Below are 12,875 nucleotides of genomic sequence, written 5' to 3' on the forward strand. Positions count from 1 at the left end.
GTGCTAGCAAGTTGTACTTTGACATTTTTTCTAGCTGTCAGCAAGCTTTTGGACTAATTCTGTTTGTAGGTCTGAAATTTTGGAGTTTATTAAAACTGATTGGTTTGCCAGATTCCTAAACATAGTGCACAACTCTTGAGTAGGGTTGGTGTTGGAGTCTTGGTAAAGAAATCCCAGAAGAATGCTTTATCCACTCTATCTCAACCAAGAACCTTAATCTCAATCCTGATTAGATAACGGTTTAGTAAATAAATGAGATAAAAGTGGAAAACCACTCTTTTGTTCCAACAGGATGTTGTCTTGCTGGAACAGAGAACAAATAAAGCTTTTCACAGGAACAGGACATCAAACATCAAGTGGATATCAGTTGTTTATCAGAATTCAATTGATTCGATCACTAGCTGTCCTGTTCACAGCCTGTTTCAATTAGTTAAGGTTTTCAGGTTTACACAATGACGCGCTGCTTGCTCAGCACTTTTGAGACAACAGGAAATTCAAAGTGAGTCGGTTGTTTGACCCAAACAGATCAGCGGCCCGCTAATCAAAGTCAAGGGTCTGGGTGGCTTATATGAAAATCAGCATTATGAACCAGGTACAATTTTTTAACATGTCATGCCTAACTAATTTTTGAGTTACTTATATACCCAGATTTCTAGTCAGTTCAACACATTTCTGGATCAGTCCATTGCAGTGGGCCAATCTACTACAGATAGGGTCAAGAAGTTGCCTCGTCAAATTGCACGTCAGCATCGACTTAATCTCAACAGGCGCCTTGAACGTAAACACAAACGCAGCAGCACTTACTGGGATTGTCAGCAGATCAATATGCTGATTTCATATGTGTTCAACCCAGTTTCCCCGAAAGATCGTGGCTTAAAATAGTCAATTCCTGAATATTTTTACCCCTCACACTTCGGTTGACTGATTGGCCTTCCATCCTTAGGTTATGATAGTTTATTAGAGATTTATCACACATGGCATGTAAGACCTTCAGGTCAAGTCTCCCATAATGTATGCTGACTGGAACTGTATGTTCCAGTCAGCGACCTCGTTTGTTCAGAGGTGATCCTTCCTATTCCAGCTGCACCTCGCCAAACCAGATTCAGGTTGAGTTTTAGCACCGTGGTTTAGAGGTACTAAGCTGAGGTGGACAGGTTAATACCACTAACAGGTTAAACCTGTCCACCTGCAGATTTCTTTTTAAGCAAAATTCACAAAGGAGGCCCGAAAAGTGTTGCGCAAGTGAAATCCTACACCAAGCAAGTAAAGGAAAATGTTTTATTTTCAAAACTCAACCGACTTCTTCACTCCAATCACAGAAATTTAAAAAAAAACAACAATTAACAATTTTTTTTATTTTCTTACCAGGTAAATCTTGTTGAGATCTAGAACTCAGTTTCAAGAGGGACCTGGGCAGAAGTCTGCAATACACAGCAGACTTCTGCCCAGGTTTTATTTCACAAAATAAAACTAATTAACACATATACACAAGTGTAAAACAATGAAAAACAGTTTAAAAGGAGTGACACTGTGTAATAGAAACTTGTTGCCTGTTTTTAAAAACCCTCTTGCCCAGTTTGTCAGTGTCAGTGGTTTCAAAGCCCAGCTGTAGCTCAAAAGGTTGAAACTGGTGAAGTTTTTTTTTTTGTTGTAGCTGTTTTTACACTCATGAAAACCATTAAACGTTTGACTCACTTGAGTGTCGTTTTCTTGTCTTTCCCATTATAAAGAGTTGGTAGAAGGAAATTAGACTTTGTCCTGTCAGTTATATCACCAGGAAGGCAAAGCAGTCATGGATTGGGAACACTAAGTTCCTAGACAATCTGGGGAAATAGAGACAGCCTGTGTCCGCTAGTGACACAGAGATCAACTTCAATGTGTTTTAGGGGTGTGTTCACATAAAATAGGAATTTCTGAGAAGATTTGTTATTTCTAAAACTCAACATGGCCATCAGAAAAACCCCAAAAACAAACAGAAGGTGTAAAGCTAATGCCTAAATCTGGCCGTCATTGTTTTAAAATTGTTGACGATTGGTCAACTACACAAAAAGAAACAAATAAAAATAAATTGCGTAGCATTAATATGGGCTATAAAATACAGAATCCTTTGGAAGTATCCCCACCGGCTCTGTAAATAAAATGTCACTCCATCGCTGCAAGAAATTTGCGAGAAAAACGAACTATTAACAGAAAATTTTAATATTTAAATTAGTAAGGCAATTCAGTAGATTGTCTTTCTTACAAAGTACGAAAAATAAAATCCCTCAACAATCATAATTTTAAAAGCTTTTAATCACGTGGTGATATACACATTCTGACAAGAAATTATCTTATGAGAAAATATTCTGGATTGCTGACGTGACCGTCAGGGTCGGATGGCAGACTTGAGCTTGGAGAAGAGCCGCAGGGCATTCTGGGTCGTCACCTCCATCACTGTCTCCAGCGACACGCCTTTGACCTTACTGATGTACTCGGCAGAGACGCAGATGTTTCGGGGCTCATTTCTTACCTGTTAACGCGAAGCATTATAAACACACATTATGCTAAGCTAAGCAACAGCTTTATGGAAAAAAAAAAACATTGAGGATTTAGAGTTGACTGTATCGCAGAGGCGTGTGGGTCAGTTCCTGCCCTTTACCTGCTTCTCTGGGCCGAGAGCAGGCGAATCGGTTTCCAAACAGATGTTCTCCAGAGGAAGCTGCTTCACCAGTTTCTGCTTCTTGGCGAGAAATGCAGCAAACATTCCAGTGTAAACATTATTTCTGTTAAAGGCCGTGTAAAATATGAGCTCATCATCTGTAACCTGCTCGCTCCGTATTATGGATGGGGGGATGGAGAAGAAATATCCAGCCTTCACTCCCTCCATTGCAACAGAAGGCTTCCCATCAAAAGCGTGAAGAAGGGCTTTTTCGACACCTAGTGGCAAAGTAACAGGAACTGCAGCTGCCTCCTCAAACCCGTAAATATCTCTTCCACACAAACACACCCTCCAGAGTTATCTGCTCACCTTGCTCCTTCAGGAGGTGGATGGTGGGTCGTCCTGCAGACCTTGAATGAACATTTCTAAAAAACAGAAAAAAAAAACAAAAAAATAATCCTTTATTAAAATTAGGGCTGAAATAATTGATCGCGATGAATCAGTTATTGAAATAATCGTCAACTAATTTAGTAATTGACTAATCGTTAACTATGGTGCATATTGACGTTAGAAGTCATTTTTAGATACTAAATAAATCATGTTATTGTATTTTTTTTCCAATAAAAATGTTTATTTTCTTATTTCAAAAAAAGAAGAATTCAATTATTTGTTTATTGGCATCTTTCGATGTACTTCTAATATTGTATAAAAAATGCCTTAAGTGAAATTTCTGCAGAATTTGCCAAATTTTTTTTATTTCTTTAATCTGATTTTATATATGAAGGACAATCTTATAACGCAAACGCATGTGGAGACGTCCACATGGGGAAAACTCACAGAGGGAGGTCCAGCTCCTTGGCAAGCTGCGCTTGACGTATGAGAACCAGCTTTTGACTCTCCTTATCAGACTCGCCGCTGACGAACCTGGGAGTAAAATCCAAGCCAACCTACGAAGAAACAAGTAATGGAAAATCCAGTTTGCATGGCATCAGAGAGCTTAGCTATTTGCAATGTCTGTGAACGATCTGGAGACGCTTTTGTCTGTTAGGTTTAATCCAGGGATTTGCGACCTTTACAACCCAAAGAGACATTTTTGTCTGTCTAACAACTGGAACCGACTTCAGGCCTCCGAACACAACAGTGACTGAATACTCATGTGAATCTTTACCTCGCCAACTGCGACAAGCCGGTCTCTGTATTTCTCTATGACGGGCAGAGCTGCATCAAGGTCCTGTAATCCAAACGCTCTTTAATGCAACAGCAGAGCTACTACAGCGTATTTAAATTCAGATGTTGACACGTTGCTTTGTAACCTGCAGAGAAGCGCTCCTCTGTTGCTCTGGGGAAACTTCCTGAACAGGATGGACTCCCAAACAGGGGAAAATAAAACCTGAAAATCTAAGAAAAAAAACAACAAATAACAAATAAAACTACAACTAGCAACATAGTAAACATTTTTTAAAAATGTTTTCACTGCATTCAGATTATTTTTATTTTTTACCTCTGAGACAGCTCAATGATTTTGGTAAATTCCCCAGCATGCTCAGCCACAGCCAAAAGTGCCAGCAAGCCAGCCTGCGTAATAAAACTACATTAATTCACAGTAGTTTGCTTTTCATAGCCCTTTTCTTTCTTTTCATATTTTGTCACAATACAACTCGGCCTGTCATAATAAGCAACCCATCAGAGACTTCCTAGTTCATTTTCTTTGTTGTTTATTTGTTATGTATTTTTAAAATGTCTTAAAGTGCCAGTGTTAAATGTTCTTTATCCCTTTGAGAATGTGTTCTTGCATTATTATGCCTTTACCATTATATTACTTGAAAATGGTATCTAAACAATATTATCGTTTATCGCAATACCTCGTAGGACAATTTATCGTCCAGCCAAAATCTCTTATCGTGACAGACACGAATACAACCACAATATTTATATAGATTTTATGTAATAGTCCGACACGAAGTTTTGAAGTAAAATAAAAAGAGTACATTGTTCTCAACCATTTCTGCAACTAACAATCTATTGGAGTGTTTATATGTTAGTCCCCTCTACCCTGGTTGCTGCTCTATATATGCACAAATAGACACATACTGTACATTTAAAGAAATATTTTGACTTTATTTATCACATAAAATCCTCTTTGAAACGCTCATTTTTATTTGTCGCATGAGAAAACGTGGCTAAAGTTTAAAGCATTTCACCTTCTTTGAATTCTCAATCACCTCTTCCACGTCCTGTCGAGAAGAAAACAAGTTAAAACTTCATTAATTGTTTCAAAGGGTTAAAAACCAAGAATTTAATTTGACTCATACCTTGTCAAAATCCCCAGCAGAGATATGACAGTGGCAGTCAATGAAGCCATGCATGTGGGATTTTTTTTTTTTTGTCTGTGTAGCTCTCAAAACCAAAACATTACCTACTTCCTGACTGAAATGCAGTCTGCGCATGCGTGCAACCTTGACCGCTCAAAATTCAATCCCGCCTATCCCGGGAGGGCGGTGTTCTCTCGTGCTGGTTAGTGGCATCGCAGCGGCAAGTTCCTTTTTTAAAATCAAACGCATCCCAGTAGTTTAAGGAAGAAGTGTTTTAATTTCTACCTTAGTTCAATATTTAGAGCGTCATGTGATAGTTCCCGTGGTTTTCCTGCTTTATATTGCCGTCCAACCTGCCCGACCGGATCATTTTGCCAGACGTCGCTTTAAAATGGGTGCTTTAGCAGTGGTGTGCCTCCTGGTTTGGACCCTCATGATTGACTTCACCAGAGCCAAATACGAGCCGACCTGGGAGTCCATTGACTCCAGACCGCTGCCAGAGTGGTTCGACCAGGCGAAGTTCGGCATCTTCGTACACTGGGGGGTGTTTTCTGTGCCGAGCTTCGGCAGCGAGTGGTTCTGGTGAGTTCTTCTTGTTCAAGCACAATTTTGACTTTACAGAGAGTCACTTAGTAGTGAAGGGTAAATGAGGCGTTACGAAGCGTTTTGATCCCTACACAACTGTATTGATACTGTTACTCAATACTGACACCTGCTGGACATTAAAAATCCCTACAGGCGACATGGTTGACAGACTTATGTCATGACCTAATAGATCTAAGTCATTGTATTTTATTGTGTAGTATATATTGTATTATGTCATATCTTCAGTTAAATTCAAAATATATTTGATATTCTTCGATGCCGTCAATAAATAATGTGTACATGTACCATAAAGTGAAATTTTAAGTGAATGTGTTTTGAATGAAGATGTTTGTGGACTGGGCTTTTTTTCTTCTTCACACATTTTCATTTAAAACAATAAGTTTTTCCTACATTTTGAAATTTAGTCTGTTGCGCTTTTTTGAAACAACTTCTCCTGCTGTAGAAAGAAAAATTAAGTAAACAATACATTTATATGAAATAATTTATAAAAAAAGCAACTGAGTAATTTGAAGAATGGCTGTATACCTGTGTTTATCCTAAGTGTATCCACTTTCTGATGTAAGATCAAAATGATCCCAAACTACGAAACCTTTCGCTTGTCTTGAAGCTGCTTCATATCGACGCTGTACTGTAAAAAGATCAAGGATCCTTTTGGCAAATGCATCCTGTTGACAGATTCACTTCCTTATAAACACAGTTTGGTGCCAGTGTCATTTCAAAACAATTCCTGTATCTGAGCTTAACGCATGCGCTGACACATCGGGGTTGCCGGACCCATCACGAGTTGGATCCAGCAACTAGTGATGGGCTGCTGGACACACCCGTGAGTGTGTCCGGCAACCCTGAATGGGTAAAGGAGACCCTCAGGTTTGGTGCACTGGCTCATTGGAGATAACGCCTGAAATTAGAAATTGGTGAAAATGGTTTTAGTCTTCGAGAGTACTTTAATTGTCTAAATATACATCAAAGCAAGGCAGGAAAAATGTCTTTACTTGACGCCTTATTTGTAATTGCCATACCAGCTGCTCCTTTCACCTTGGAAATTTATTATAATACTTGTAAAGTATATTTAATAATGTGATTTGCAGTTTCAGCAATTTCTAAGGCGAACATAGAGAAGCACACCCAGAAATTTTCTTCTTCTTAAAGTGAGCAGGGCCTTGTTGCTAAACCGTTAGTCCATAAGTTAATTTTAACCAGGAGCTTTGATATGTAAGCACATATCTAAGACCCAGAAAGATCCAGGTTCCATCCAAAATTTTTAGTTTCTTTTGCAATTTCAAGATTTAAATATGAGGTTTTGTTTGAAACAGATCAAGCCAAATGTCAAAATATGACATTGTGCACTGAGAAATATTGTTATGGAACAAAGAGGATAGTTCCAAGTCTTTGAAAACATTTTACTAAAGGTAGAAAATATATCACCTTTGTGAACATTTCATGACGATATGCAACTTTTGGCAGCTTTTAATTTAGTTTTTTTCTTTTGGTCACAGTTTTTCTGAGGTTTCAATGTAAATTTAGCGACGTGAAATATTCAGCAAACATTTTTCTTTTTTCTTTTGTAAGCTACATGCATCATCTTGTTATTCTTAGCAATTTCTTTGGTTTCAATATGAAGGTAATTTGCTTAAACTATCTCCAGATAACATGATTCCAAATCCAACATTTCTGACCAAGACTTGTCCTGTAGCTGAAAAATTATATCTATCTATGTATATTTTATTTCATGCGAGAACTAGGCCACTTTAAAGTGTGGTCCTAATTCAAACACGTCTGTTGCTTTTTGAATACGAGTGATCATATTACATTTTTTCCCGTATGTCACTGAAGCAGGACAGATCAACTGTTTTCAGTCGGATGAGTTAGAAAGCAATAAGATCAAATGTGAACAACGGACAAAATATAACAATCACCTGTGTTTGTTTTCCAGGTATTACTGGCAGCAAAAACACCCGGAGTATGTTAATTTCATGAAGAAAAACTATCCTCCGGACTTCAAGTACCAAGACTTTGCACCACAGTTTACAGCTGAGTTCTTCGATGCCAAAGAGTGGACGGACATCTTTGCTGCATCGGGGGCAAAGTACATTGTGTTGACCACGAAACACCATGAAGGTAAACAAGCGAAAACTACCAGTAAGATTGTCAAAGTTGCTTTTCTGTTCAAGGAATTTCAAACTTGAAGGTAGTAGAGTTTGAGGAAATGAACTTCCTAACCTTTGCAGATTGTGTTGATGTCACGAGCTGTGCTGCTTTTTTTTTTTTTTTTTCAGGATTTACTCTTTGGGGCTCCAAAAACTCCTGGAACTGGAACGCTGTGGACGTGGGACCAAAGCGAGACCTGGTGGATGAAGTGGCGAGTGCCGTGCGCGCCCAGGGTGGCCTTCGTTTGGGGCTTTACCATTCTCTATTTGAGTGGTTCAACCCGCTCTTTGACCAAGATGCCGCCAACGTCTTCACTACAAACTACTTCCCTACCACTAAAACTCTCCCCGAGCTTTATGACCTTGTTTCGAAGTACAAACCAGAGGTCCTGTGGTCTGACGGCGATGGAAATGCTCCCGACAAATACTGGAACAGCACGGGCTTCCTGGCCTGGCTCTACAACGACAGGTAGGCTTGCAAACGAGGAAACTGTCAGCTGTTTTGATCGACGGACGTAATGTGATGTGTTTGTTTGACAGCCCGGTAAAAGAAACGGTTGTGACGAACGATCGCTGGGGCTCCGGTTCCATCTGCAAACACGGTGGATATTACACCTGCAGTGACCGCTACCAGCCAGGACATCTGCTCAATCACAAATGGGAAAACTGCATGACCATCGACTCCAAGTCCTGGGGCTACAGACGCAACGCTCCGCTCAGCGACTACATCGGCATCGAGGAGCTCGTGGCGGTGAGAAACCCAGAACTTTCTTTACCTGAAGGGAGCAGACCCAAGTTCCTTCACTAAACAATGAACTTCTGTTGCTGTAATCTTTCACTTATACATCCTGAATTCAATGTTTATGTTTCAGTGAGCTGGAAGCATTGTCTAGCTATGTCAGGCTATATTGAAGACAAGAACGTATCGCAACATAAAGGGGGAACCTGATTAGATCACTTAGAGAAACCCTGGATTGATGTTTATTTAGGATCAACACTCATAATGCCTGTATACGACTGTTATATGTTTTAATCTTCGAGAGAAGCAGAAAACAGCAGAAGAGAATTGGAAAGTTTTCGTCTTGGTTTTCTTTGCGGTCATTTATAAAACTGGAAAGAGTGCCTTGTTTTGGGTCGGACAGCTTTTTATTGCAATACAGAAACCTTTTTCTCTCTCTTGGCTGGGTGGGCAGTTGGCGTATTTTGTCTGCACCTTGGAAACTCGCCCAGGTTGCTGGATGTGTCGGTGGTTTTGAAGGACATTCAGCGCAGCAAAGGAGTGAACAAAACAAAACAAAACAAACTTTTTCAGGAACCTTTTCTGGAAAAGTTTGAAAACCCACCTTGAAAATGCTTGAAAAGTGTTTTAAATTTAACTGTGTGAAAAGTGTGGGAACCCCCGAGTCTCTTCATCGTATCATTAGAACAAAGGATTCCCTCCAAGTTAGGATATTTCTTCACTCTACCTTATTTCATTTCCCATCTCCAGTCACATTTCTTACTGCCGTTGCCTCCTGTGTGTGTCCCGACAGACCCTGGTGGAGACCGTGTCCTGTGGAGGGAACCTGCTGATGAACGTGGGCCCGACGCACGACGGCAGAATCTCCCCGATCTTCGAGGAGCGCCTCAGGCAGATGGGCCAGTGGCTGAAGGTGAACGGCGAGGCCATCTACAACACGACGGCGTGGCGGGCTCAGAAGGAGAACGAAACCAAAAACGTCTGGTGGGCGAAACATTTACTGCAGTTGTCGAGTATTCTGTTGATTGTTCTGACGATGAATCAGGTAATCGGATAAAAAAAAAAAAAAAAAAAAAACGACACCATCGGCAGATGCCTATTGTATGCAGTACTGGACGTACATACGAACATTTAAATAAGCAAATAATTAAGTTTCTTTTTAAATAAGAGAAGAAACATTTATTGCATGGGATGCAATAACAGAGCATTCCTTTGGTGTACCGTTTATAGCAAGAGAGCTGGAAAAAATACCAATGTCAACATTTCTGCTGTTGTGTTTTTTTATTAATGATAAAAAAGCAAAGACGGATTAAAGGGATTTTTTTTTGTTTTTTGGAAGTTTTTTGTTCCCACAGAATTGTGACTGGATGAAGCTGAAACTTATCCACTTGAGGAGTTTTGGGTAGTTGAACAAATATCTTGAAAGCAAAATATATAAATCTTCCGCAGGTACACATCCAAACCTCAGGAAAAGGCGATCTTCGCCATTTTACTGGAGTGGCCGGATGATGGATTGGTGATCCTGAACGAACCCGTGGTAACCCAGAAACAGACGCAGGTAAAAAAAAAAAATCGGTTGCCGAGTAGAATTACAAATGTTGAGGTTACTTTTAAATGATTTAGAACCTGCACAGAACCATTAACGCTCTTTGTTAATGTGCTCTGTACTTCGTCTCTGGACTTACAAAGGTGGAGCTCGTGGGTCACGGCCCTCTGAAGTGGACGCCTGTGCAGCCCAGCGGACTGCAGGTGTTTCTGCCTCCGCTGCCTGTCAGGAAGATGCCGTGCCAGTGGGCCTGGACTCTGAAGCTGACAGGAGCCTCTTGAAGGAAAACCACTTCACTCCTACAGGAAGTGGCAACGCTGCCAGCCAGAAGAGAGTCTCTGCTCTTCTTCTTGAATGACTTACCTTAAATCTGTTTTTCTTGTTTTATACGTACTGTATACAGTGGTGGAGCCAGAGGGGTGGCCGGGGTGGCACTTGCCACCCCCAACATACCCCTGGCCAACCCTACTGCCACCCCACTGGAAATGGTAATTTTAAAATATAATACTTATGAGATCGGCAAAGAGTTGCGAGGAAAACTGTAATTTCCGACTGTCCCTGAAGGCAGCCCGATGCCTGACGCTGTTCATTGGTTAAACTGACATGTGGATCCTGCTTGATCCAAAACACATCACCGGCTTTAGAGTTACAAGGTCGAGGAGTTTTGCAGGTATTTACAACATTTTACCGCTCAGCGGTAACCGCTGTTACCTTCCTAATGAGAGGCGGCACTTGTCATACATTTCTAAAAAGAAAAAAAAAATGGTTGTGCACCGCTGCTAGTGCCTCGTTTATTATATTAGCCATGCTAGTGCTGATAGATCGTGTTTCAGACAGATTATTTTAACATATGTTTTAGTGCACATGCTGCCCTCTAATGTTTTTTTATCTCCCAGCTCTTGCTTGAAATGTGTGGTAAGAATATGTGAAAAACCATTAAGTTTTATAATGACTGAAATGTAAGTAGGCTATGTCATATGAAAGCTTTGAATTATAACCTCACTAGTTATATTAATTAATTTTAATTAATGTATTTTTAATTTAGTATTTTAGCTAGCTACAGAAAACTAAAAACTATAGTTTAAATAATAGTTAAAATAGTGTTGTCTCTGCCAAACAGTCATGGAGTCTAAATACCAGGCTGTCTTATTTTGTGTAGAGTCCAAATGAAGAGAAAAGGAAATATGTCCCAGTTCTTCTTAAAGAGGCAAAAACCAGGGCCAGACCAGGAGCAGACAGAACCCTGCAGCAGTGACCAGGACCAGACAGAACCCTGCAGCAGTGACCAGGACCAGACAGAACCCTGCAGCAGTGACCAGGACCAGACAGAACCCTGCAGCAGTGACCAGGACCAGACAGAACCCTGCAGCAGTGACCAACCAGGAGACTCCAGGCCCAAGTGTATCACCAACGGGTTAGAGGTTGTGACAGAGAGTTATTAAGTATTAAAATCCAATAAGCCTAATTCTAAAGGTTAGCATGATGCTTTTTGCATTTTTTATTGTGTCTGTTTATGCATTTCCAATTAAGTTCCAGAGAGAGATGAGGGTGATACAGATTCAGAGTCAGACTCTGGGGAGGAAGACAGTGAAGCAGAAGGAAATGGTACTGAACTCCCCCCACCCAGCACAACATATTGCACACCAAAAGCACCAGTTTATTTATTTATTTATTTTTGAGAATTTGTTTTTGGTCATATTCTGGGCTCTGAGTTTACATTTACATGTTCACTGTTCCATAGTGCCGTTTAACGTCTTGTTTGGTCATGGCAAATCTTTGTTAAATAAACCATTTTAATTTGTGTGTGAGCAAATATTTGTTTCCTTTCGTTCATCATTTGTATATGGACCCTCTGATAAAGCCTTGCTCACCCTTTGGCCACCCATTGAAAAAAAGTCTAGCTCCGCCACTGACTGTATATTTTCAAAAAATCAACTCTGAAAATCAACCATGCTGGATTTATATATATATATATATACACACATATATATTTTTTTATCTCATGAAGAAAGTCGAGTTTCATCAGCACTGATGATTACAGATTTCTGCACTTAAGAAATTTCTGAACTATTTAATAAAATCTTCTTATATCTTTTACTGGGTCATGTTGTGATCGTTCCGTCTTTTTCTATGCGAGTCAATAAATACGTCATTTGGATCTGACAGAAAAAGGTCTGCAGTCCAAATTATGATATCATTTAATAGCTTTAAATATGACTGAAAGGTAAGATTAATTTTTAACAGAATTGTGATTTTATGTTTTATCATATTTTATTATTTATTATTATTTTTTAAAAGTCAAAATTCTGCATTTACGGTTCTGCTTTAGGACTTCAGTCCGATAAACATTTTGATTTTATTTTGTAATTCACTTTCAAATTTAACATCATTTTAAATGTAACTCGTCTGTAAAGGAGCAATTATAATTTGGAGTGTCATTGTTATGTATATAATTAAATAACATCTCATAACTGACTGTTAAAGTCAATGTGATTTTAGATCTCAAAATTAAGATTGTGTCATACTTATTATTTCACTTGTATTATTAGTCAGTTATTTTGACTTTAAAATGACAAAATATTACTTTGTAATGAAAACTTTAAAGTCAAACATGATTTGAAAAATATTAAATTTTTTCCCAATAGTATATTTTTTTCTCTCTTCTTTCCTTTTGTCCTTTTTTTATCTCTACTATCCAGGATACTGTCTTTAATAATGTTTTAATTTAATTGAATTGAAATTGGATTATTATTTTGAATGCCATAATTAGATCAATACATCTCAATATTGAATTTTAAATCTTGTAAATGTTACTTTATAATTCCTTGCATAATTATGACTCCATGTTTTTTTTTTTTTTTTTTTTTTTTGTCGTCCTCGTGACAAT

The 12,875-nt window shown here is 39.1% G+C and overlaps 2 protein-coding genes across 4 annotated transcripts; one reads left to right on the plus strand and one right to left on the minus strand.

Annotated features, from left to right (window-relative positions):
* Positions 1-2,274: 2,274 nt before the first annotated feature.
* Positions 2,275-5,219, minus strand: LOC129365546 (putative deoxyribonuclease TATDN3). Of its 3 annotated transcripts, none has more exons than XM_055038807.1 (10): positions 4,951-5,219; positions 4,840-4,872; positions 4,140-4,213; positions 3,952-4,036; positions 3,807-3,869; positions 3,476-3,585; positions 3,008-3,063; positions 2,804-2,916; positions 2,639-2,716; positions 2,275-2,509 (listed from the first exon to the last, which is right to left on the minus strand). In XM_055038807.1, the coding sequence occupies exons 1-10, from the start codon at positions 5,083-5,085 to the stop codon at positions 2,366-2,368; spliced, it is 891 nt and encodes a 296-aa protein (XP_054894782.1). In that variant the 5' UTR covers positions 5,086-5,219; the 3' UTR covers positions 2,275-2,365. The 3 variants fall into 3 exon arrangements, with proteins under 3 accessions (XP_054894782.1, XP_054894781.1, XP_054894780.1); XM_055038806.1 differs by having other exon boundaries at positions 2,639-2,719; XM_055038805.1 differs by having other exon boundaries at positions 2,639-2,916.
* Positions 5,220-5,226: 7 nt separating this feature from the next.
* On the plus strand, positions 5,227-11,791 carry fuca2 (alpha-L-fucosidase 2). The gene is made up of 7 exons (XM_055038803.1): positions 5,227-5,532; positions 7,490-7,674; positions 7,833-8,172; positions 8,244-8,454; positions 9,236-9,426; positions 9,892-10,000; positions 10,132-11,791. Exons 1-7 carry the CDS (start codon positions 5,342-5,344, stop codon positions 10,267-10,269), a joined length of 1,365 nt encoding a protein of 454 aa, XP_054894778.1. The 5' UTR covers positions 5,227-5,341; the 3' UTR covers positions 10,270-11,791.
* The last annotated feature ends 1,084 nt before the right edge of the window (positions 11,792-12,875 follow it).

The sequence above is a fragment of the Poeciliopsis prolifica genome, unplaced genomic scaffold (assembly GCF_027474105.1).
Source record: "Poeciliopsis prolifica strain line A6 unplaced genomic scaffold, Auburn_PproV2 SCAFFOLD013, whole genome shotgun sequence".
Classification (NCBI taxonomy): Eukaryota; Metazoa; Chordata; class Actinopteri; order Cyprinodontiformes; family Poeciliidae; genus Poeciliopsis; species Poeciliopsis prolifica.

Bases quoted from the DNA above. Each gene is read 5' to 3' on its own strand.
- LOC129365546 (XM_055038805.1), bottom strand. From the start codon at position 5,085: ATGCGCAGACTGCATTTCAGTCAGGAAGTAGGTAATGTTTTGGTTTTG. The intron at 4,214-4,839 runs GTGAAATGCTTT...TTTATTACGCAG, and splicing joins TGATTGAGAATTCAAAGAAG to GCTGGCTTGCTGGCACTTTT. The intron at 2,510-2,638 runs GTAAAGGGCAGG...TCGCGTTAACAG, and splicing joins CTCTCGGCCCAGAGAAGCAG to GTAAGAAATGAGCCCCGAAA.
- fuca2 (XM_055038803.1), top strand. From the start codon at position 5,342: ATGGGTGCTTTAGCAGTGGTGTGCCTCCTGGTTTGGACCCTCATGATT. The intron at 8,173-8,243 runs GTAGGCTTGCAA...TTTGTTTGACAG, and splicing joins GCCTGGCTCTACAACGACAG to CCCGGTAAAAGAAACGGTTG. The intron at 10,001-10,131 runs GTAAAAAAAAAA...GGACTTACAAAG, and splicing joins TAACCCAGAAACAGACGCAG to GTGGAGCTCGTGGGTCACGG.